The 26640-nt window shown below is 34.8% G+C and overlaps 1 protein-coding gene across 1 annotated transcript in view; it reads left to right on the top strand.

The window, feature by feature from the left end:
* The window catches only part of LOC149805331 (calmodulin-alpha-like), a 49667-nt gene extending 23621 nt beyond the window's left edge, over positions 1 to 26046 (top strand). The window contains exons 2-5 of the mRNA XM_089936168.1: positions 1760 to 1806; positions 17164 to 17307; positions 18135 to 18377; positions 25431 to 26046. Coding sequence (XP_089792294.1) covers positions 1770 to 1806; positions 17164 to 17307; positions 18135 to 18377; positions 25431 to 25459 — 453 coding nt within the window. The 5' untranslated portion in view covers positions 1760 to 1769 and the 3' untranslated portion in view covers positions 25460 to 26046. The remainder of the gene's footprint in view (positions 1 to 1759; positions 1807 to 17163; positions 17308 to 18134; positions 18378 to 25430) is intronic.
* Positions 26047 to 26640: the final 594 nt, after the last annotated feature.

The following is a 26640-nucleotide window of genomic DNA, read 5'->3' as shown; positions in this document are numbered from 1 at the left end:
TTTAGCTTTGCCTCTACCCCATCGCCCAGAAAATTCCAAGGGGACATTGGATTCCAATGCTAGTGTAAGGCAATAAATTATGTTACTGATAAGGTCAGCATATCTTTTGAACAATCTTTCTTTATATTTAAAAACAGCGGCAGAATGGCTCCTCTCATTAACATCTGAACTAAAACTAATCCAGCAATTGTTATGGACTGAATCTTGTTCACGAATTAATTGATTTCCGATCAACTGTTAAATTAATCCTTTCTTAGCCTTGAGTACCAGTGTACTAGCCAAGCAAAATACAATGAATGGAACAAACGATCTATGAAATAGATGGATGTTTACTAAACTAAGTATTTATTATGACAAGTGCTGAAATAAAGATGCTTTTGATATGATAAGACGTTGGACCAGGGGTGGGTAAATTATAACCCGCGGGCCGGATCACCTGGCTTTATCTATTAAATTATATCAGTGGGCGTGGCTTTAAAAATCAGTTATCCTGTCCGCGCCCTAGATGAAGTTGCCCACGCCTGTATTAGAAACATTTGAGGAAGAAAACGACAAGGCTAAGAAGGATTTTATATACTTTATAGGTTTGTAACTGTACCTTATTATTATTATTATTATTATTATTATTATTGTTATTATTTGTATTTGTATTTTTATTATTAGTATTATTAGTATCGCTACCCGTCACTCTTTTCAAACATAGCTGTCATTTTGAATATGAATGGTCTAATTCCTAACATATTTACATTACTAATTTTTAATTCGACTTGTGATCATGGCTGTTTAACTTTGGGACAATTTACATTTTTTAATTAAAAAAATACACTTCACTATTCATAGGTTTTGTTAAGGACAAAAGACATTGTAAACAAACCTAGTGAATGTGCTATTTGCATTTACGTCTCGATTACAGCTTTCTTACATTCTATTGGTTATTTCTAAATTTCTTGGAACAGACGTCATAATATACAACATTTACGAGGCTTTAAAACAGCATGGATTAATTTCGTAAAACTGACCTGTCCTCATTCTTAGCATAGGGAATTATTTTGATATGCTTAAATGTACGTGTTTAGTAACTTGATATGTAAATAATTCTCTGTATTGGGTGTTTAGGTCGCGTTCTGTATCGCATTCCGTGAGGTCCTAATATTCGGTTTTGCAAGGCTTACTCGGGAATCACGCACATGTAAAACAAGAAAAAGCAGGCAAGTTGAATTTATTAGAGTTTCGTGATATGTGGTCAGTAGGTGATTATATATGATTTTCTGTAGTGCTTGTGTGTTTAATAACTTATCAATTGAAAACGACTGTTGTTGTTTTTGTTGTTATTTCGTTTAACTCCATTTATCAGTACAAGATAGGCTATACATGGCGGCCTGTATAAATGGTGGAGGAAGAACCCGGTAAAATCCCTGAAAGAACCAACGACCCACGAGAAGCCACTGGCAAGCTTTCTTACCAACCCACATTGGCCGAACCCGAGACTCGAACCCACGCAGGCAGAGGTGAGATGACAAGGATCCGCAACGTAACGGTGAGCGTTTTAAACCACTCGGCCACACGAGGCCCCACGACTGTTGACTTGGGTTCCTTGGAAAATCGGCAAAACATAGACTGTCAATGCCACGTTCAAACAGAAGATGCTTGATTCGCTCAATAGTGAAACACCTGACGTGAAATAGTATCATTTCATCATTTCAAGATGTTATGCTTAATTAAATTGCACATATCTTTACTGTAAATTGCTATTTTTCAGGAAAACAAATATGGGCGACACGAAGCTAACTGAAGAACAGATAAAAGGTAAAAAGTCCCTATTTCAGTGCGGTACAAAAATTAGAAGCTCCACAGTAATTTATGTATGTTTAAGAATGAAGAGTTAGTAGGGAGAGTAACACACGTTCCACTCGCAAAACAGAGTCATCGTAGATAAACGTGTAATAATATGAAAAGGAAAATTAGCAGCTCCTAAACAAATGGATGATGTAAAGAAAACTAATTATGACTAAAAAAATTAAACTTTAGCTCAGATATACCATATGCATTGAAGTAAGTGAACCGTGAAGCTATTCAAATACTGAAAACTATCGATTTAACGACATACTTTTGCATTTGCTTAAAAATGGAGCAAATTACTAATGAAATGTGGATTTCGCTTGGTGGAAATGGTAAATATAAAGGAATCAAATAAAATATTGTATCTTCGGAAGGTTTTATAATGAATCTGTCAGTACCCATCGGAATTAAACAGTATAGTCTAAAAGACCCTGTTGCCTACGACGGCGAAATTATTAACCACTAAGTAAACCTAGTATTTTGACCACATTTAACTTCATATCTGCATGAGATCATATTTAATAAAACTCGAGAATGTCCATATATTAGGTAAATGTAACTTTGGTGTTAAACTGGATGTTTGGACACACATATTTCGGATTAACGAGACTAACAAATAAAGACCTAACAAGGAATAATGTTTTATTTTCAAACCAGTGTTTTAATTCTGATATATGGAACAATACCTCAAAATTATGAATGACATTGGTTAGACAATTTCTCATTCGTGATAAGTTGTTGGTTGGTTGATTGTTTTCACGGCGCTTTGAGCACATTATTGGTTATATCAATGACTTGGAAATGGGAGTTATGTGCCTTTTGCAAGGGCACAAAGAGTCAACCGGCCTGGGAAAGCTAGGACAGGTATAGGACACACGGTACTAATGACACGGAAAAATAAGGACCAACCTGAAAATGGGTGAACCTAAAATAGAGTATATATGGGTTTGGCTGACCAGGATTGGTTAATAATGTAAGTTATGTTGTGGGAAAAAGAATCTTTTGAGAGCTTATACTAGTTGTAATTAAAAAAAAAACTAGAGACATTGTTTTATTGATGGAATATCAGTCCTTTAACAGTCTTGAGTCTGGAACGCTTATTACTAAAATTAGCACCTGACTCTTTGGTGCGGAGTTGAAAGCACATGTTTCAAACACATGCAGGTCCAGAAAATGCAGCGGCTCATATCCTTCCTCTACACAGAAGCTGGCATCCAGGTTTCATCTATACTGATAAATATAGGTTTGATCATGAGCACTCAAAATGTTAAGTTATTGAATTTGTAATATCATGGTGTTTGCATAGGTTTACTATGGGAACTGAATTAGTACCGTCAGTCCTATAGTCAGCCACATCAATACAGTGACTCCATACAGGCAAGTGCAATTAACTTTACAATAAATGCAATCGTATGGTTCTATTTGCATATAACAAGTAAAATTAATACATTTTGTAAACCACAGACTGACTTTCAGTGGAATAGTAAACACCTATTTTCAGATACATCATCTGTTGCGAAAAAGTGAGGAGGGGGACAGTGTGTAGACTTGACTATGTTATGTGGAGTGTTTTGCACTTTGGTTTATATCTAAGCAATACATATATAAAATTTATGCAATTTACTATTTATTGAGTAATTTTAGTAAGCAATATGATATTTCCAAATTGTGTTTTGAAACATAATGCTTCAGATATGATCACTTAAGTCTCTTTCACCATGCTTAATGGTGATGACCTCTCCTGACTTTTCATCCCACTAATTTCATTCAGTGAATGTTTTGAAAGTTCATATTGTTTCATTTTAATTGACTTTGTCTACCTTACTTTAGTTTCAAAATATATGTCTTCTGGGAGGAATTTTAGGTATTTTTTTGTCATTTAAATATCTTTTTCTGTAATAATACATGTACATATAGATGGTCACCTTAACCTTTTATTCATTAACTACGTAATATAACACGTAATTACGTAATAGAACACGGGGCCCCGAGTGGCCGAGTGGTCTAAAGCGCTCACCGTTCCGGATCACTGCCATCTCACCTCTGTCTGCGTGGGTTCGAGTCCAAGGCTCGGCTAGCGTGGGTATGTGGGAAAGCCTGTCAGTAGCTTCTCGTGGGTCGGTGGTTCTTCCCTGGGTTTTCCAGGGTTCTTCCTCCACCAGTTATACTGACCGCCATGTATAGCCTATCTTGTGTTGAAAATGGCGTTAAACCCTAGAACAACAACGTAATAGAACACGGCTGGTAATATATTTAGCATTAAATGAAAGAGCGATAAATGGTTATATTAAAAAAGACGATTCTCGTTAGATGTATTTTAATATTTTTCTGATTTTCTTAAATAAAGCTCAAATATTTAAATGTTCCCTGAAATACACCATTGGGTTTTAGGTGAACATGAACTTGCAATATAATTTAATATTCACTACTGTAATCTTTGACAAGCAGAACTTACTTATACATTGAACTACTACTATTCCTAGGGCTGTCAAGAAAATCAAGGGTGGATATAGAACACACGGTACTAATGGTATGGAAAAATGGGAACCATCCTGGAAATGGGTGAACATAAAATAGAGTATATATAGATTTGCTGACCAGGATTGGTTAATAATGTAAGTTATGTTTTAGGAAAAAGAATATTTTGAGAGCTTGTCTTAGTTGTAAGTGGAAAAAAAGAGACATTGTTATCGATGGAACTTCAGTCCTTAAACAGTCTTGAGTTTGGAACGCTTATTACTAAAATTAGCACCTGACTCTTTGGTGCGGAATTGAAAGCACATGCTTCAAACACATGCAGGTCCAGAAAATGCAGCGGGTCATATCCTTTCCTCTACACAGAAGCTGACATCCAGGTTTCATCTATACTGATAAATATAGATTTGATCAAAAGCACTCAAAATTTTTAAGTTATTTAATTTTAATATCGTGGTGGTTATGGGAACTGAATTAGTACCGTGATTTCTATAGAACCCGCGACCTTTGGATATAAATTCTCACCCTCTACCAGATATTTGAAGACTTAATTGTCGAGGGCATTGCAAGCTAATGCTGGCGAAAATTATGCCCGCTCAGTTTACGTTCTCTCACCGATGATAATTCTGGACATGACTGTGATCCGAGTTAGTTTTGTGCTAAATCCTAAGGTTACCATGTCAAGTGTACATCTAAATGTTAACCGTATACCTCCTATTCGTACACACACACTCAATTATCCGAACTAATCATGAGGCACGAAAACATTCAAATAGAGACGAGGGATCCTCGGGAATGTACAGTCTAAACAGCAATTATGGTGTCCATTATGACTTATATTTCCATTTAGTATTACATTTGATGTTCCGTCTGCATGTTTGCATCGAAAACAACAACTTTACATATCCCACACTCTGGCTTAACTGTTTACTAAGTAAACGAATTCTTTCTAATATTCATGTGAAAAGATAAAACTTAAATATACGATGACAGTGATTCACCAGCTATTTTGTGCGTTTTAAGACAGTTTCTGTAACACACACACACACACACACACACACACACACACACACATATATATATATATATATATATATATATATATATATATATATATATATATATATATATATATATATATATATATATATATAAAGAATACAAATCATATGACAAATAACAGTCCTTTCCAGTGCACTGGACTGGATCCAGCAAGGTATCACGTGTGTCAGTAAAGGACACAAAAATAAATCCAGGATGTAGGTAAGTTTCCTTCTTACAATAATCAAAACGTGTTTATGTTGTTTACAAAATATATGTCACTGGTCATATACACCATTAACTTGGTATAGTATAGTACAGAATACAGATATATATATATATATATATATATATATATATATATATATATATATATATATATATATATATATATATATATATATATATATATATATATATATATATATAATCATGGAGAAAAACCATGAAGCACTACAAATTAATGCAAATGCCCAACAGGCATTCAATTTTCCAAAATATAAATTTATTTCCGAAACATAAAATCAAACAAAGTGAAAGAATTAAATATAATTGACAGTGTATAAATTCCAAGAATATCATGCACATACTTTCATATTTCACAGTAATCCGGAAGCTATCCAAAGGTATTAGGAACGAAGATTATAATGTGCTAATTTGCTAACATGCTAGCGCCGCTGAAGAATCACATCACTAAATCCAAAAGCATTTATTTCTGTGTAAATTTCAGGAAAGTGGAATATCACAAGAATCATTGAATGCTTCATATAACCTGACCGAACTGTTTAAATATTGAAGTAATTTAATAATTTGACATAATTTACAATGTACTGTCTGTTGTCTACTCTGCTAGTCCAACGAACAAATAATGAATAAATCACGACTTTCTGTCTCTCTGTCTCTCTCTCTCTGACGCTCCGGTGGTCTAGTGGTTAGAGCGTCCGCATCGGAAGCGGGAGGTCGAGGGTTCGAACCCTGGCCGAGTCATATCAAAGACTTTTAAAAATGGTACTTACAGCTGCCTCGCTTGACGCTCAGCATTGAGAGGTTAGTGTTAGGACTGGTCGGTCTGGTGTCAGGATAATGTGACTGGGTGGGACATCATGCTAATTGTCTGCGGCATGATGCTCCAGTGCTAGACATCACTATAAACTGTCACACTGCAGACATCGTAGCGATATGACTGAAAAATTGTTAAAGCTACGTTAAAATCCTAATCTCTCTCTCTCTCTCTCTCTCTCTCTCTCTCTCTCTCTCTCACACACACACACACACACACACACACACACAAAGGTGTCTATAAGACGAAGAATACAAACGTGGTGCTTTAATTTTCTTAAATAGGCACCATTCATGAGAGCACCAAATAAAAAAAAAACATGAATCACATACAATATTCTCGAACATTTAAATCATTATGTTTTGAAATAACTTAACAATCATGTATGAGCTTCTCCAATTGTTCAGCCAATCAACAACTACGTGCATGATATCTCTACAGAACAAACGTATTCCTAGTATCACATGATGTTTTCGTGATTTCCATTCAAACTAATGCGTGGCGTACTTTGACGGAAATAGTTGCGGACTTGAACTTGGCAACCGGTTTTGATTAATGAATAATAATAATATATATATATATATATATATATATATATATATATATATATATATATATATATATATATATATATATATATATATATATATATATGCGTCTCAGTGAGACGATAACACCATAGTAGTATTTTTATTTCCGTTCTGGCGATAATACTGTTTAGATGCTACGCATAGAACCTATATATACTTTTAATCGTAATATATCATGAATTTCCTTCATGCAGTAGATTTTGGAGTCTGGGAAAAGTGTTTTCCATTTTTTTTTTTTGGTAGTTTTTGTTGGTCTTCTGCTGCTATTTTTGTTCCATGGGGGGATAACTCTTTTGTGCGTGTCGGACGGTCTCGACGTATTATTACATGAAATCAAAATGGTTATTTCCATGCAAATCAGGCATGATAAAAGTGTAGCTATGAGTATATACATGAAATCAAAATGGGTTTTTTCCATGCAAAACCGGCATGCTTAAAGTGTAGCTATGAGTATATGCACGAAATCAAAATGGTTATTTCCATGTAAAACAGGCATGATTAAAGTGTAGCTATGAGTATATACATGAAATCTTAATGGTTATTTCTATGCCAAACAGGCATGATTAAAGTGTAGCTATGAGTATATACATGAAATCTTAATGGTTATTACCATGCCAAACAGGCATGATTAAAGTGTAACTATGAGTATATACATGAAATCTTAATGGTCATTTCCATGCTAAACAGGCATGATGAAAGTGTAGCTATGAGTATATGCATGAAATCTTAATGGTTATTTCTATGCCAAACAGGCATGATTAAAGTGTAGCTATGAGTATATACATGAAATCTTAATGGTTATTTCCATGCCAAACAGGCATGATGAAAGTGTAGCTATGAGTATATACATGAAATCTTAATGGTCATTTCCATGCCAAACAGGCATGATGAAAGTGTAGCTATGAGTATATACATGAAATCTTAATGGTTATTTCCATGCCAAACAGGCATGATGAAAGTGTAGCTATGAGTATATACATGAAATCTTAATGGTCATTTCCATGCCAAACAGGCATGATTAAAGTGTAGCTATGAGTATATACATGAAATCTTAATGGTCATTTCCATGCTAGACAGGCATGATTAAAGTGTAGCTATGAGTATATGCATGAAATCTTAATGGTTATTTCCATGCATAACAGGTATGATTAAAGTGTAGCTATGAGCATATGCATGAAATCTTAATGGTTATTTCCATGCCAAACAGGCATGATTAAGGTGTAGCCATGAGTATATACATGAAATCTTAATGGTTATTTCCATGCTAAACAGGCATGTTGAAAGTGTAGCTATGAGTATATGTATGAAATCTTAATGGTTATTTCTATGCCAAACAGGCATGATTAAAGTGTAGCTATGAGTATATACATGAAATCTTAATGGTTATTTCCATGCTAAACAGGCATGATGAAAGTGTAGCTATGAGTATATGTATGAAATCTTAATGGTTATTTCTATGCCAAACAGGCATGATTAAAGTGTAGCTATGAGTATATACATGAAATCTTAATGGTTATTTCTATGCCAAACAGGCATGATTAAAGTGTAGCTAAACAGGCATGATGAAAGTGTAGCTATGAGTATATGTATGAAATCTTAATGGTTATTTCTATGCAAAACAGGCATGATTAAAGTGTAGCTATGAGTATATACATGAAATCTTAATGGTTATTTCCATGCCAAACAGGCATGATGAAAGTGTAGCTATGAGTATATACATGAAATCTTAATGGTCATTTCCATGCCAAATAGGCATGATTAAAGTGTAGCTATGAGTATATACATGAAATCTTAATGGTCATTTCTATGCCAAACAGGCATGATTAAGTGTAGCTATGAGTATATACATGAAATCTTAATGGTTATTTCTATGCCAAACAGACATGATTAAAGTGTAGCTAAACAGGCATGATTAAAGTGTAGCTATGAGTATATACATGAAATCTTAATGGTTATTTCTATGCCAAACAGGCATGATTAAAGTGTAGCTATGAGTATATACATGAAATCTTAATAGTTATTTCTATGTCAAACAGGCATGATTAAAGTGTAGCTATGAGTATATACATGAAATCTTAATGGTTATTTCTATGCCAAACAGGCATGATTAAAGTGTAGCTATGAGTATATACATGAAATCTTAATGGTTATTTCTATGCCAAACAGCATGATTAAAGTGTAGCTATGAGTATATACATGAAATCTTAATGGTTATTTATATGCCAAACAGGCATGATGAAAGTGTAGCTATGAGTATATGTATGAAATCTTAATGGTTATTTCTATGCCAAACAGGCATGATTAAAGTGTAGCTATGAGTATATACATGAAATCTTAATGGTTATTTCTATGCCAAACAGGCATGATTAAAGTGTAGTTATGAGTATATGCATGAAATCTTAATGGTTATTTCCATGCCAAACAGGCATGATTAAAGTGTAGCTATATAGCTGTATGCATGAAATCTTAATGGCTATTTCCATGTAAAACAGGCATGATTAAAGTGTAGCTATGAGTATATACATGAAATCTTAATGGTTATTTCTATGCCAAACAGGCATGATTAAAGTATAGCTATGAGTATATACATGAAATCTTAATGGTTATTTATATGCCAAACAGGCATGATGAAAGTGTAGCTATGAGTATATACATGAAATCTTAATGGTCATTTTTATGCCAAACAGGCATGATTAAAGTGTAGCTATGAGTATATACATGAAATCTTAATGGTTATTTCTATGCCAAACAGGCATGATTAAAGTGTAGCTATGAGTATATGCATGAAATCTTAATGGTTATTTCCATGCCAAACAGGCATGATTAAAGTGTAGCTATATAGCTGTATGCATGAAATCTTAATGGCTATTTCCATGTAAAACAGGCATGATTAAAGTGTAGCTATGAGTATATACATGAAATCTTAATGGTTATTTCTATGCCAAACAGGCATGATTAAAGTGTAGCTATGAGTATATACATGAAATCTTAATGGTTATTTCTATGCCAAACAGGCATGATTAAAGTGTAGCTATGAGTATATACATGAAATCTTAATGGTCATTTCCATGCCAAACAGGCATGATTAAAGTGTAGCTATGAGTATATACATGAAATCTTAATGGTCATTTCCATGCCAAACAGGCATGATGAAAGTGTAGCTATGAGTATATACATGAAATCTTAATGGTCATTTCCATGCCAAACAGGCATGATTAAAGTGTAGCTATGAGTATGTACATGAAATCTTAATGGTTATTTCCATGCCAAACAGGCATGATTAAAGTGTAGCTATGAGTATATACATGAAATCTTAATGGTCATTTCCATGCCAAACAGGCATGATTAAAGTGTAGCTATGAGTATATACATGAAGTCTTAATGGTCATTTCCATGCCAAACAGGCATGATTAAAGTATAGCTATGAGTATATACATGAAATCTTAATGGTTATTTCTATGCCAAACAGGCATGATTAAAGTGTAGCTATGAGTATATACATGAAATCTTAATAGTTATTTCTATGTCAAACAGGCATGATTAAAGTGTAGCTATGAGTATATACATGAAATCTTAATGGTTATTTCTATGCCAAACAGGCATGATTAAAGTGTAGCTAAACAGGCATGATTAAAGTGTAGCTATGAGTATATACATGAAATCTTAATGGTTATTTCTATGCCAAACAGGCATGATTAAAGTGTAGCTATGAGTATATACATGAAATCTTAATGGTTATTTATATGCCAAACAGGCATGATGAAAGTGTAGCTATGAGTATATGTATGAAATCTTAATGGTTATTTCTATGCCAAACAGGCATGATTAAAGTGTAGCTATGAGTATATACATGAAATCTTAATGGTTATTTCTATGCCAAACAGGCATGATTAAAGTGTAGCTATGGGTATATGCATGAAATCTTAATGGTTATTTCCATGCCAAACAGGCATGATTAAAGTGTAGCTATATAGCTGTATACATGAAATCTTAATGGCTATTTCCATGTAAAACAGGCATGATTAAAGTGTAGCTATGAGTATATACATGAAATCTTAATGGTTATTTATATGCCAAACAGGCATGATGAAAGTGTAGCTATGAGTATATGTATGAAATCTTAATGGTTATTTCTATGCCAAACAGGCATGATTAAAGTGTAGCTATGAGTATATACATGAAATCTTAATGGTTATTTCTATGCCAAACAGGCATGATTAAAGTGTAGCTATGAGTATATGCATGAAATCTTAATGGTTATTTCCATGCCAAACAGGCATGATTAAAGTGTAGCTATATAGCTGTATGCATGAAATCTTAATGGCTATTTCCATGTAAAACAGGCATGATTAAAGTGTAGCTATGAGTATATACATGAAATCTTAATGGTTATTTCTATGCCAAACAGGCATGATTAAAGTATAGCTATGAGTATATACATGAAATCTTAATGGTTATTTCTATGCCAAACAGGCATGATTAAAGTGTAGCTGTGAGTATATACATGAAATCTTAATGGTTATTTCCATGCTAAACAGGCATGATTAAAGTGTAGCTATGAATATATACATGAAATACAAGTCGCAGCGACTTGCATACTACTTATTTAAGCCAATTTTTTTTTTACTTTTTAGAATTTTCAGTACTCTTTCATTTTTATTATCTCCGTAGTAAGTTAACCACTGGATCTGGGAAAACCATCCCAGGGTTGTCTAAAAAAATTAACATTTCTGGTTATCAAATAATCTTGGTACAATAAATATAATGTACACAAAAAGAAAAATAGGCACACACATACACACCCATGCACACATGCATATAGCATGCAATCTCTTTTGACACACAAATTTGATAGACTGACACAAGTGTACAGTGTATATGTGACATAGACCTCGCGATATTACAGTATTGGTTCCTGTTTACCACATTGCATACGTTAATGTTCATGATTGAGGCTCATTTTTTAAAGAAATTGGACCTTTCTTTTATTTAACTTAGCAGTATATTTTTCAATTTGTTTAAAAGCATAAATGGAAGAATTTTGCGTGTTGAATCTGCAAGTGTAAATATAACATTTAGCCACAAAAAAGCAAGAGATTACACAAAATATCTAATTGTTTACTTCCTAAAAATATTTATTTTTGGACAAATTTAGAATATTTGGACAACAAAGTGCAAAACGTTTAGTAAAACGGTACCAAAACATTGAACTAATATTGCATTCATAGAACAGATGTGCAATAATTTCGTTCTCAATCTTTCAGAAAGCGCATTAGGCTTCGTCTAAAATGTTAATTCTTTTTTGAAAATTATTATTGACAATTATTATACGACTTAACTTCCAATTATAAGAGATCAACTTTGTATCCTTAGTTCAACGTTTCGCCCAGCTATAAATCTTTGACTACTCCTCACTACTTATATTTGATTTAATAATTGTATCCACGTTTCTTGCTTAGCAGTGTGGTGCCTCTTTGTTCCTTTAAAAAATATTTGTAAACAAACTTCCGTGAGTTTTGTTTTTGCAAATTGACTATTTAATTCTCCTGCTTATCAGACGTGTGAGTCAGATGGTTTTTGATTGCATCTATCCATGGTTTTGGAATTTAGGATATTAATGACAAGTATTTTAAAAAGTCTTCATATCCAGTTTTTCTTTTTATCATTTTAAAAGGTATTAAATTGCCGTTATCATCAGCTAATTGTTAAGAACTTCAATGGATGCATCTTTCCAGAATTTGTGTTGATGGGTTTTTCTAGGTGGAACAATTTTTTTTAAAAAATCCTGATAGATGAATACTCATTTGGATTTCGCGAATCCTCTTTCCAATACATCTTTTAAAAAAAAACTGTTTTTTTATGAGCTCGCCAATTTCTTCTAATTTTCTAGTCCTTCAATTTCAAATATCCTAAAGACTGCTGAATATAGTTGTAGTAACTAGTTTCCTGCACGTTTCATCCTCGTTTTCCAGTAATATTTTAACCCATCTTATCTTAATATACCTAATGAATGGATGTTGATGTTTAGCCCTCCCTCAGTCTCTGGGGATACGATTATATCATGTTTAATTCTCTCTACTTTTCATACCGCTCCGGTGGCCTAGTGGTTAAAGCGTCCACCTCGGATGCGGGAGGTCGTAGGTTTGATCCCCGGCCGAGTCATATCAAAGACTTACAAAAATGGTACTAACAGCTGCCTCGCTTCGCGCTCAGCATTAAGAGGTGATTGTTAGGACTGGTCGGCCTGGTGTCAGGATAATGTGACTGGGTGCGACATCATGCTACATGTCTGCGGCATGATGCCCCAGTGCTAGACATTTCCATAAACTGTCACACTGCAGATATCGTAGTGATATGACTGAATTTTTTTTAAAGTTACGTTAAAAATCCAAATCACACACACATTGTCTCTCTCTACTTTTCAACCCAATACAAACTTAAATACGGTATGATTAAGTTCTGCTTCAGTTTGTGCTGATGGATTTGGAAGTGCTGAAAAAAATGTATGGATATGGGCAGAAAAGAGTTTTACAATGATTATTTAACCTACTAATGAAAGATGTCTTTGAATACAACTTGCCATAATTATTTTTGCCTTTGTTAGTTTCTTTCTATAATTGATTTCCACCTATTGTTGTATGCCTAGAGGAACATCGATGCCAAGGAGTGTCAAGTTAGAACAAGATCAGTTTAGTTCCATATCGGGACATATTCTTTCATAGGAAAATTTATTGTTTCTAATCCAAATAGCCTTTGTTTTTGTTATGCCCTACTTAAGTCCAGTTAATATTAAAAACCTTGCGAAATATTCTTTTGTTGCTTTAAGAGTACGTTGATATCAATCGAGAACATTAATTGCGTCATCGACATACTGACCCAATTTATATTCAGTGACGTCAATGGTGAGTCCCCGTACATCCACATTTTGCTTTAAACTTATAACTAAAATCTCCACACCTATAATAAACAAATAAGGAGCAAGAGTGTCCTTTGACGATATCTTCTTTCTAGTCTAAAAAATGATGCCATATTTTCATCATTTATAGTTTGCAGAGATTTTTCCACAAATTTCCAGTTAATTTAGTCAATGTATATTACGTTTTATAAATCCTTTCTGAGTATCACTGATCATTGATAGAATAATGTTTTGAATCCTAGCTCAAATAGCTTCTGAAGCTTTCTTATAGTTAATATTTAGGTGTGATTTAGGTCTACAATTTTTATGTCTTCTGTCTTGTCTTCCTTTGCTGGACAGATGATGACTCCTTGGGTCTGAAAATCTGAAAATATTCCAATAGTATCTCCTTAATTTATTGATCTGCATAGAACCACCCCACCCCAGTGTCTTCCAAAAGAATTTATAGAACTCTGCAGTAAATCTATCTGAGTCAGTACATTACCTAATTTCCATCTGTTTTAGAGATATTCTGTATTCAATAATTGTAAGTAGACCCTCGCATGATTTTCTTTCCTCTAGACTGGTTTTAATATTGCGATTTAAAAAATCTATTTTGAGTTTCTTGAATATCGGTAACATTAAGCTGAGCAATTCTACTTTTGTGTGATTCCATATTGACCTATTTTGGAGGCTTCTCGTATGTATATATATATATATATATATATATATATATATATATATATATATATATATATATATATATATATATATATATATATATATATATATATATACACACATATATATACATATATATACACACACACACACACATATATATATATATATATATATATATATATATATATATATATATATATATATATATATATATATGGTCCGATAGATTTATCCCATCATTTAAAATGATTTCCTTTGTTTTCTTATTGACATACATTTTTTCTTCAGGACTTAAAAAGTATTCCGTGCTTTTTCTCCCAGTTCATACCATCGAGCTTTGGATCTTAATACAATACCTTCTATATATTTTTCATAGAGTCCTCTGGTTCTGCTTTATTTATTTTTTCTTCTAAATTTTCCAGAGTTTCCCCATTTATGTTATCCGACAGTCCCCCATTAATTTCTATTTCCTATTCAATTTTCTTTATTTTGTCCTGTTTCTCTTTTGTTTTCCTAATAGAGTAATATCTGATCTTATTTGTATTTTCAGAATTTCAAAGAACATTTGATTATCTTAGAAAAGAAGGACATAAAAAGAGTCCTCTTTATTTTTCCATACATACTATTCATTTATAATGTCAGACAGCTAGATACGTTTTGACCGAGTCAGTATCATTATTATCCCTCGATAGTTGAACATTAAATTTCCAATATCCTTTTCCGCTTTTACACTTTTTTAAAAGCCCGACTCAAAACAATAACTGAATGATTAGTCCTATACCCTGGTAAGATATGTGCATCAGCTATATTTATATAGATATCATCAGTTACAATAAAGTAATCTAATCAAGTGTGTTTCAAAATTAGCCTTTTTCCTTCAGAGATATATCTTTAAGCCTTGATTGGGATTTCTCCAGGAATGGATTAATTCCAGTTCATTATTGAGGTCTTGGATTGCTGCTCTAGACTGTTGGTGTTTGTAATGTAAAATGTTATAAGTATCTAGATCTAGGTCTTGAACAATAGTCCAGTCTTCTCACATAACTGATAAGTTCTCAAATACTAACATTTCTTCCTTTAGATTTCTAAAAAAGATATGATTATGATCAGTACAGCAATAAAAAGTTACGAGGGTTATTCAATTTCCAGTAATTTTAATATCTAACATGTTAAATCTCCATTGAATGTCACATCTCTCTCTACGGATAACAAATTCAAAAGTATTTCTAAAGAATATTGAGACCCCAGCCCTATTGCTAGTATAATGGCTAAATAAACATTTGTATTGTATCCCCCCATTCAGCAGCTCAGTGCATTTCATCGGTCTTTGTAGCACGAGTTTCATGCATGCAAACAATAGATATATTCTTCTGTTTTACCTATGGAAAATGTCCCTTCGCTTAAAAGCTGAACCTTGCAGGTCTGTAACACTCACTGATAAAAATGTTATGCTAGCCGTGAAAGCAGCAGACATTTTACATGTACATATTCTTGCTCGGGAATATATGAAGTGTCATCTCGAATTTATTACACGCATGGCATTAACAACCACACAAAATACAAACATCTATCATAAAACAATCCATGGTACATACTACTGATTTGGTTAAACATTAAAGCTAGATATACATTTTTAAAGTTTAACCAGAATGGAAGAAATCAATGGAATAATGGTTAAATAATAACAACTTGATGAATTATCCATGCTTTAAAATGAGACCTACCAGAAATTAGAAGTATCTTTCCTGAGGCCTGGACACACAACCGCTACCTTGCAATGTACAAAAAGAATCCTCACTATCTGATCGGTTAGTGATATACTGCGATCCACTGATGTGACTGGAAAGCAGTAATTCATTGACGCTTGTCTATAAATGGATTTCACTTTAATATATACTTCTCCACTTTACCGTTCCGGTGGCCTAGTGGTTAGAGCGTCAGCCTCGGATGCGGGAGGTCGTGGGTTCGATCCCCGGCCGAGTCATACCAGAGACTTAAAAAATGGTACTAACAGCTGCCTCGCTTCGCGCTCAGCATTAAGAGGTTAGTGTTAGGACTGGTCGGCCTGGTGTCAGGATAATGTGACTGGGTGGGACATCATACTACATGTCTGCGGCATGATGCCCCAGTGCTAGACATCACTATAAACTGCCACATTGCAGACATCGTAGCGATATGACTGAAAAATTGTTAAAGCTACGTTAAAAATCAAAATCACATCACTTCTCCACTTATTAACAAAGCAATTTCAGAATATATAAAACCATATATTTATTAGCTTAACTTTCCACAGTCTTTAAAAGTACTCCATACACTAATAAGTTTGCGATAACAGTGATGAAAATTTGTGTCGCTACAATAGTTAACAGTAAACAACACGTGTTCTTCCACAACGAGTCACACACGGAAAATAATGAACTTGCTTTGGAACTAAATAGGATAACATGTTATTAGTAGCTGATCGAAAGTTATGGATGGGTCTATTTAAAAAATGAGGGTTAGTATAATTAGGGTTACATAAAAAAATATAAGTGCCCAAACTCCTTGTATTTTTGACATGCAATTCGACATTCTTGCAGAGTTTAAAGAGGCTTTTAACCTGTTTGACAGAGATGGTGATGGAATGATTACTACCAAGGAACTCGGAACTGTAATGGCCTCCTTAGGACAGAGTTTGACCGAAGAAGCATTGCACGACATGATCAGTGCAGTGGACAAAGACGGTTAGTCTTGGTTTCGACAATAGTATATATGTACAGTTTGGTTTTAATTGTTAGTAGGTTAGTACCCTTTGGCTTCTTTGCTTGGCTTCAAGCATACGTTTAAAATTTGAAACTGAATTTTAATTAAGCCTAAAAGCTGACACAATTTCATTTAAGGTTTTGGATGTAATAACTTATTTTTCGAACTATTTGTTTGCTGTATTTACATTTTACAGCATTGTACTCTTTGAAATTCGCAATGTGATTTCCACTGCGAAGGTCATAGTATTTCTCATTGTTGTCCTTGTTGACCAGTGGAACCAAAAGGATGATGTCATGTTCTAAATAATGGAAATAAATAAATGCTATATTGAAAGCAAAGAAACAATTTCCAAGTTACAATTTTCGACCTAAAGCATAAAAATTATGAACATGTTGGGTACAGCAAGCAAGGCGCTAGCTGTATACATTGGACGTATACTAATGATAATGATGATCGCGACGGTGCTGTTAACGACATTGGTGATGAAGATGAAAGTTTAGATTGCTTAATGTTTTGCCCATTTCATACATTGCAATATGACTGATCATTAATCAGACAAAAATCGTTGGAAATCGCTACTTTAATGTCATTTGCTATTATAATCTCCTTTCTGAAGGACAAAGAGCAGCTAAGGGTAAAGTCAATTTTTGTGTACTTATTGTAATGATTGTGGCTTGATTAGCATTGTATAATGTTAAAACCAAATAGCTCTAACAGTTATAAGGGCGACATATATTAGAAACCTACACTAGCTGTTTAGTTGATTAAATAATTAACTGTTTTCTTACTCTCAAACCCTTAACAGGTAACGGTGAAATAGATTTCCTAGAATTCCTCACCATGATGGAGAAGAAAATGAATAACGCAGATTCTGAGGAAGAAATCCGAGAAGCGTTTAAAGTATTTGACAGAGATGGCAGTGGCAAAATCAGTGCAGCCGAACTCCGCCACGTGATGACACAATTAGGAGAAAAACTAACTGATGAGGAGGTGGATGAGATGGTGTGGGAAGCGGACATGAACGGAGACGGAGAAATAGATTATGAAGGTAAGCAGAAACATGGATATGTGGCCTCGACCACCACTATAGGTTGTTATTAATTTCCCACACTTACCAATATAGGGTACACGTTTGAGCAAGTTCTATACACTCTGACATGTCAATAGAAAGTGACAAAACCAATAGCTATCTTTTTACTATATATCTACTAATTCGGATATAGTAAATTTAGTTAAGCAAATAATGTGAAACTGTAAAATGTGATATTCGTGAAAAACAGAAGAAAATAGAAGATAAAGAAAAAACGCAAAGTTTCTTGTTTTGAAGTGAGCTCGGTTTTAAGCGAGCAAATATTTTAAAAACAAATAATTGATTAAGGAGAGGACAACCAATAGTGTTTAAGCTGTATTTACTAGGGTCCTAAACTCTAGTTGTTTGCAAATAAAATAAATCAATCAATTGTTGGAACTTATTAAACATGATCCTCCAAAAGAACTATAAACCATTATTTTACATAGCAAGCGGATACAGTTTTCTGTTTGAATAGTCTGTATTATTCACTGAAGGCTACTGGCAGGAAGACATTGATGACATTGAAGTATATTAAAAAAATATGACAGTGAATGCAAATATATTTTGAAAGTAACAGTTGTCTTCTCATAATGCCCTTGCGATAAGACATACGCAATGCTTTCAGAGAACTCTTTAATGAGCGAAAACCAGAAAAGAGACACTTTGTTAAGCGAAAATCATTTTAAAACGGAAAGGTTACGAAATTATTGGAGAAAAACGACATAGAATAATTTTCTACGTATTCGATTAATAAATAAAAACCAGCAATAAAATAAAGTACATCTATAATATTATTAGAACTGATTATTATTATTATTCATCGAACATAGCATTTTGGTCCAGATCGGTCTGCTATGTGTCCTCAATTTTTGAACAGGTTATATTATAATTTTGTTTTTAGTGTCACTTACATACAAATTCACACAGATTTAAAATGAATTAATATATTTAACTATAGTTGTCAATAGACACTTATGTGAACAAAATATTATACACATATATACATTTTTTAGCTTATCCGAAGTCTTATATTTTACATCGAATTTTTTAATCGTTTCACCATTGGACAAATTTGTCAGTACTTGCATGTACCACACAGACATTATTTATAACTTCTTAAGCAACGTATTCTTTGGAATATGACTTTCATGTTCTCTATTACAGCAATCAGTTTATTTTGTGAGTTCGTAAAAATTAATCTTTTTATAAGTTCATGCTGTCGCTTAAATCAGCGACATATAAGTTGTTAAATCGTTATGTTAGATCTAGTCATGATGTTACTCACATTTATATTTATTTGTTGCGTCCTGCTGATCATTCTTCCTTTTTAACTTCAATAATGTGTTTTTGTTTGAATTAGTTGTATATATAGTAATCGTTTTGTTTGATAACATTCCTTTAGTCTTTCTTTACCTTCGTTCAATTCGTTGCTAGTCGAATGTTTGGTTTAATCTGTCCTTTTCTCCCAATTTGCAAGGCTTATTTATCATTAGGTAGGGTATTAAATCTGCGCATAAACGAGTCACGTGAATGCATCAGCGGACCAAAACAGGTCAGTAGCGCAAAGTCTCCGCCCTCCAGTTCCTCCAGGTCATAACGATACCGATCCAGATTGTCTCCGACCAAGTCTAAATCGGATGGCTTTGGACGGATAGTTTCACATCCGGAAGCTGGTCTCAACTCGATTATGTTAAGAGGTTAGTGTTAGAACTGGTCGGCCTGGTGTCAGGATAATGTGACTGGGTGGGACATCATGCTAAATGTCTGCGGCATGGTGTCCCAGTGCTAAATATCACTATAAACTGCCACACTGCAGACATCGTAGCGATATAACTGAAAATTTGTTCAAGTTACGTTAAAAAGCCAAATCACAAACGCACACTCAACCCGATTATACATGTAATTTCATTGTTGGACGCGGCTACATGCTAGCGAAGACGATTCATCCATTCACAAATCGATCGTAAATCGTTTCGCGATTTATCAACAATTCCTACGCTAACTTGTGCCCAAATAATCGTTCCTTAAATGTGCGGTTCAATTGCTCCACAATGTCTTGATCGCAATTTACGTCAACACGTCCACGATGAACCTGCCCATGGTGCATCACCAACAGCATATCAACGGCTTAGAAAAGATCTTTACCTGGATCCAGAAACCGCGGCCTTGTTAGCGGTCCATATGCATAGATACGTTTGAATGTGTCACAGTAGTTTATTGTTTGGATATCAGCGGCTCGGCTTTCTTGTATCGACTGGCAAAGTCTACGACGGTTAGCGTGTTTATGTATGTGTGACAATGACCGCGTCCGTGCACGTACCTGGTCATATTGGAGAAACAAGATATCCGCCTATTGATCTTTGTTAGGCATCCTCACAACTAAATATCCACGGGAAAGCATCATTGGTGTCGGTAGGTAAATCTGTCGGAAACTCTTGTTTTGTCTTCCCCTCTTCACCACTGGTAACTTTTTCCACGCTAACTTTCCAATAGCTGCTTCAAACTTCAAACAACCGCGGAGACTGTATTATATCGTGGACATGGACCGCTCGAAAGTTATGTTTGTTAGTTCGAGACTTTTCCTCTAAATACAATCTTAGCCTTCATGCCTCATTTCATGATCCATCTGGCGATTCTTTCTTCGAGTGTAGGATTAATCCTTTTCCAGTCGCGGATGAAATATACGTCAGCATGTTTACCGGATATTGTTGGATGCTTTGCACGCGAGATCGTGCTTGTAACATGCGGTATCGATGTTCTTCTATAGGCTTTGGTCCGTGATTGGTCACAGTGCGTTAATAAAGAGCGCCATAAGAAATGAGTGACGTGTCACATTGAACGTTTCTCTGACAAACCTGACCGGGTTGTGACTAACCTAGAAACAACTTAATCAGCGTAATGCGTCCTAAGAAAAAACACATTGGTAACATTAATATTTCTAAGTCAGATATGACACAAATGCAAAAGGATGGAGTTATAGCTCCATTTCTTGCGTCGATTACAACGCTGTTGGCGGCTACGGCTCCTGCGATTGGAGAAGTAACTATTAGAGGCTGTCGGAACTGCATCTGGGATTACTATGAAAAAGGTGCTTGGTGGTGGATTTTCCAAGTCTCGAAAAAGTTGGAGATCTTCGGCTCCTCTGGACGCTTAGTAGCGGAAAAGGTCTTCAGTTACATAGGACAACTCTCAAACTGCACCATAGTCAAGATCGTCAATTGTGAACCAAAGCATGCAAATGATTGCGGGGATATAAATATTCCCGAGGAAAATATTTTGGCAGTAGTACCATTAACAAAAAATAGGGGCCCCGAGTGGCCGAGTGGTCTAAAGCGCTCTCCGTTACGGATCACTGCCATCTCACCTCTGACTGTGTAGGTTCGAGTCTCGGATTCAGCCGATATGGGTATGTGAGAAAGCTTGCCAGTAGCTTCTCGAGGGTCGGTGGTTCTTCCTCCACCTTTAATACTGGCCGCCATGTATAGCCTATCTTGTGCTGAAAAATGGCGTTAAACCCTACAACAACAACAACAAAAATACTTGGTTGGAAGTGCTTTGCCTGTTGCACCCGGCCACGATGCATCGGCACAAGGTCTCTCTTTAGAGAAATTATACTTCGTGATATCGTTATTAATAGAACAACTATGATGAACTGTCAAAGCTACCGATGCAAGAAAAATCGGAGCAAAACAACAGCTATGCGATGAAATCGTCAAAAAGACCGTCTTACTCGCGAAATATAAACACGTAAGAGCTGTTGAGGATGAGCTTTTTCAACTTACCGCGGCAGTAACCGTTGTTCTGGGTGTGGTTGGAATCGCGGCACCTCGACTATCAGAAGTACGCCAATCAGAATTGTTGTCTAAGCTATATCTGTAGCAACTGGCGTAACTATTGGTACCGTATAAATAATTTTATTTCGTTTACATTGTTTATTCAGAAATTCTTTCGGCGGCACAAAGTCGTCTCAGCACAATTACTAAGTTTCCTCGATGGTCACTGAAGATATGTAACATATCTACTTTTTTTCGCGGATATTCCGAATTATTTCACGAGTGAAGTGTATCCATTTACACTCGTAACAACGCAAAACGCTTCGTTTCAGTCGTGAAATATTTCTGTGTACCTACTTTTTATTTTATATCATTTTAAAGGCAAAACCGTCGATTTGTATTGATCTTCTCCATTCTGTGCCAATACGATTAACAGCTGCGTTACTAAATCGATTAAAAAAGTTCATAAATTGTGCAATAATTTTGGGAGAGCGACGTAAACAAATTTAGCGTTTCCACAGCATGCATCATGTGTATTTTGTCAAAAAAAATATGTATTTAAACGAAAATGAAGAGATTTGTTTTGTTTGTTTACCGTTTTTTCGTTAACACATTTCATACACAGATTGATATTTTATTTTGTTTTGGGGAGAGTAGGCCAAATGTTGTAACATCCCAGAGCGGTTTTATCTGACAGACGTAAAAGAGCAACATCTTTGAACGACATATTTTAATGATTGTGAGTTTACTTGTAGAGATTTTCGTCCTTAATTTTGTTTATTTCTACATTCAAACGAGAAATTTTGTTTGACCTTGCCAAGAAAGTTCGGTAGCATACGTTGCATTCAATTTTCGATTGTCACTTAATTTTGGCTTACAATCACAACTAATTAACGTACGATTTATCGATTATTTACAACCACGATTGCGATGTGAGTTAAAATTACTATATTTAATCAAGAGTTTTAATATTTTGTTAAATGAGTACAGTCTGTCGTAGAGTATTATAGATATACAATATTGTATGGGTGACACATTGCAATGGGTAATTTAAGTTGACCCACTAACAGTTTCCCTTTTTCATGTAGAAAGGTAATTATCAGAAAGGTAATACTTGAAGTCTACTTTTTGCTGTTTGGAGTTCGTGTTTAGGCATATCTTTATATCACCTAATTGACCGTATATGTGTACTAGAGGGTCTACAGTTGACACATTTTAAGATAGATATGTACATCCTGGTGTAGAGGTAGAGAAAGAAATGCATGAATAAAGAGAAGGAGCAGAAGAAGAAAATTAAAATAGGCCTAAATATGTCAATATAGGTTTGAATCACAGAACAAAGGGCAGATATATTTCCTGAAAGGAGTGGAAGTCCAAAAGTGGTTATATGTAATAAAAACAACAACCGCGGCCGAGTTAGACGGAAATGGAAAACTTCCGACCAATCCGCAAACAAATACGAAATCGCGGGGTTTAACCATAACAAGCAGTTGGTTTGCATGAGGTAAAAATCAAATAAATTGTCGCGGATGCCACCGAGCGCCTAAAGTTCGGTAAGCTGTAGGCGCCCATGGATTATTTCTTGCGCAAAGTCCCACCCCCTCCATCATGGACGATAACCGCCCGCAGGCCCGTATTTGTCTCGGACGGTCATGTACAAGAATGCAATTGCGCTACACTCGCATTAGCAAAACAAATGTAACATTATCGAGTGATGAAGATGTTAATCCAGATCCTTAAGAGAATCTCAAAACCTGACTTCACACTACCAGCTAACAATGAAGTTCGGCTTTAAGGAATGAAGAATATATTTTTGATAATTTTAAGAACGCAAGAAATGTCTTTGTTTGCTTCACTTTGGTCAATTTGGACCTATGTGCCTTCTATCGGTAACATTGACCAAATTAACCCTTTTTTTCCATTTTCTCGCATGGAAGATACCCCATAGTGCCACGCGAGATTCTGGTTGAATGAGATTAGTGATAGTCCCACCACATTCGGAACTACCTCGGCTATTTCTGCGACTCTAAAAATCTGGGCTGTATGTTGGCGCTATAATTTACAGAAAAGATTTATGCATTTTGTTCGCCGGAAATATCTTCGCCAGAAAAGAAACCTTAATCTATTCGGACTACTTTTAACTATTTCAGCGTTTTGATTGACTGTAGAATTAACCGAAATGATCATATGAAAAAAATAGTTAGATCTTACGTAAGTTCTCAGTCAGTACTTGTTTCTTATATAGATAAAGTGGTCCGAGTGGATACTATCAACATACGTTCAAGGTATGATCCGTAGGATTGACCTCAAAGTTGCAAATGAGTTCCACTAATTACATCATGGTTCTTTTTACTTTTGATCAGGTCGGGAATCGTTACAAACATTGGTCTTTATTAGATAAAGGAATAGATGAATTAAAAAGCAAACACAACTCGAGGTTTAATGTGGTTAAACTTTGTATTTTGAGAAAATATTATTTCATGTAGCTGTGGTATATTATTAATACAGTGAATACTGTACAAACCTTGTTATGCAACGAACCATTCGATGATCCTTTCATACCGTTCATACACTTTTCATGTGCCTCTGGCATGCCAAGCACCTAGTAAATACGCTAGATTTTCAAAAGTTTAGACTCAGATATTTCCTTGACTGTTTTGAAACTTCATGTACAATTTTCGTGTTTGTTCAGTTATCGAATAACAAAGACTGAAAATGTGTTCAGGTTACATTCATTGACTCAAAGTCACGCAGGTTACATTCAGTGACTCAAAGTCACGCAGGTTACATTCATTGACTCAAAGTCACGCAGGTTACATTCAATGATACAGTCACAAACGTTATTTTTAACACTCATAGTCTTTCTTCCTAAATCCGAAATCGATGTAGTAGTGCTTGCTTTTAACAAACAGTTTCGTGTTAATGTTTAATCAGAGTCTTTAGCAGTAAGGATTGAGATTTTGTTCTGTATGCGCAAAATTCCAAAATGAGGTGAGAATGGTCCATATTTGAGAAACGTGAAAGATAATTTTGGTATTATGATCACATAGGAACCTTGATTAATCCCTTATGTTCTTATCAACATGTAATGTTTCAGCTTTAGTTTCTGAAAAACTAATTTATATTTGATATGGAATGAGACCACGAGAAAATGAGAGAGAGAGAGAGAGAGAGAGACAGAGAGAGAGAGATGCATCAGTTTGAATAGTCTTCCAGTTGCTGAATACTAAATGCGTCAAATTTTCCTTCTTTTCAGAATTTGTAAAAATGATGAGCGACAAATGAGGAATGAACTAAGGAGATGGAATATTTTTGGAGCCTTGTTTCCGGACCTTGTTCTTTGAGACAATAATAAAGAGATTTTTTTTCCTCAGTAGGAATGTATTGCACAAGCTAACATTTTCTGATGAGATACTATATAATATTTTAAATATACAAAACACCTCATTGTCGAAAATGACAAAAGTCCATTCAAGATTTGCTATTTTCAGTGTTTATAATTTGAGGTGTAGATATGAAGATCGATCTGCTGGCAAAATACGAAAAGAAATCGTAAGAGTTAAACACGCGTCCCTTTCGGTCACAAGACGCCCACCACTGCGCCATCGCAGGTCATGTAAAAATGTCCTGTTCAAATAAAGAACACACACACACATACATACGTACTTACATACATACCTGTCAATAGCTGCCGTTGCATACAATTCCGCCTTTTAACATTTGTTTATGAACAAATACCTTGCAGAGAATATTCTTATTATTATTGTTATTATTATTAGTAGTAGTAGTATCATCATCATTATCGTCATCATCATTACGCTATTAGTATTGTTTATGTATACTATTCAACAGAATTATAAATTACACATTAATGTAATTTTCTTCTAAATTTGTTCCACACAAGATCACTGTATTCTGTTCATTCTAGTCCATCGTATAATATAAATCATCACTGACTTAAAATAATCACCGTCCTCTGTTTGCTTTGTGCATCATGACAAAACAATATTTTCTCTAGGGGCCATCCATTTAGTACGTACGCAAAAGTCTGGCAAAGCTTGACCCCTCCCCCTCCCTATACGCTTGCGTACTTTTTACACACACCCCACCTGCGTAAGAACGCTTGACGATCCCCCCCCCCCATTTCTATAGAAAGGCCTTTCTGGCAAAGCTTGACCCATCCCCCTCCCTGTACACATGCGTACATTTTTTACACACACACACACACACACACCTGCTTACGTACGCTTGACGCACCCCCACACCCCCATTTCTATAGAACGGCCTATATTTATTCCACGCAGAAATCATAAAGGATTAATAATATTAACGTGTTTAATAAAACAGATAGTCCACCGACGGTCAATGTCTGGCTGCATCAAAGAAATAAGCTGCGTAACTTTAAACAGTTTGTCTAGTGTCCTCTAAAATTCAAACGCCGACAGAACGAGTCGACCAGGTTACGT

The sequence above is a fragment of the Sinohyriopsis cumingii genome, chromosome 2 (genome assembly GCF_028554795.1).
Source record: "Sinohyriopsis cumingii isolate HCF-2022 chromosome 2, ASM2855479v2, whole genome shotgun sequence".
In the NCBI taxonomy this organism is placed as follows: Eukaryota; Metazoa; Mollusca; class Bivalvia; order Unionida; family Unionidae; genus Sinohyriopsis; species Sinohyriopsis cumingii.
The sequence above is the reverse complement of the archived record's forward strand: the minus strand, read 5'-3'. Positions and strand labels throughout refer to the sequence as shown.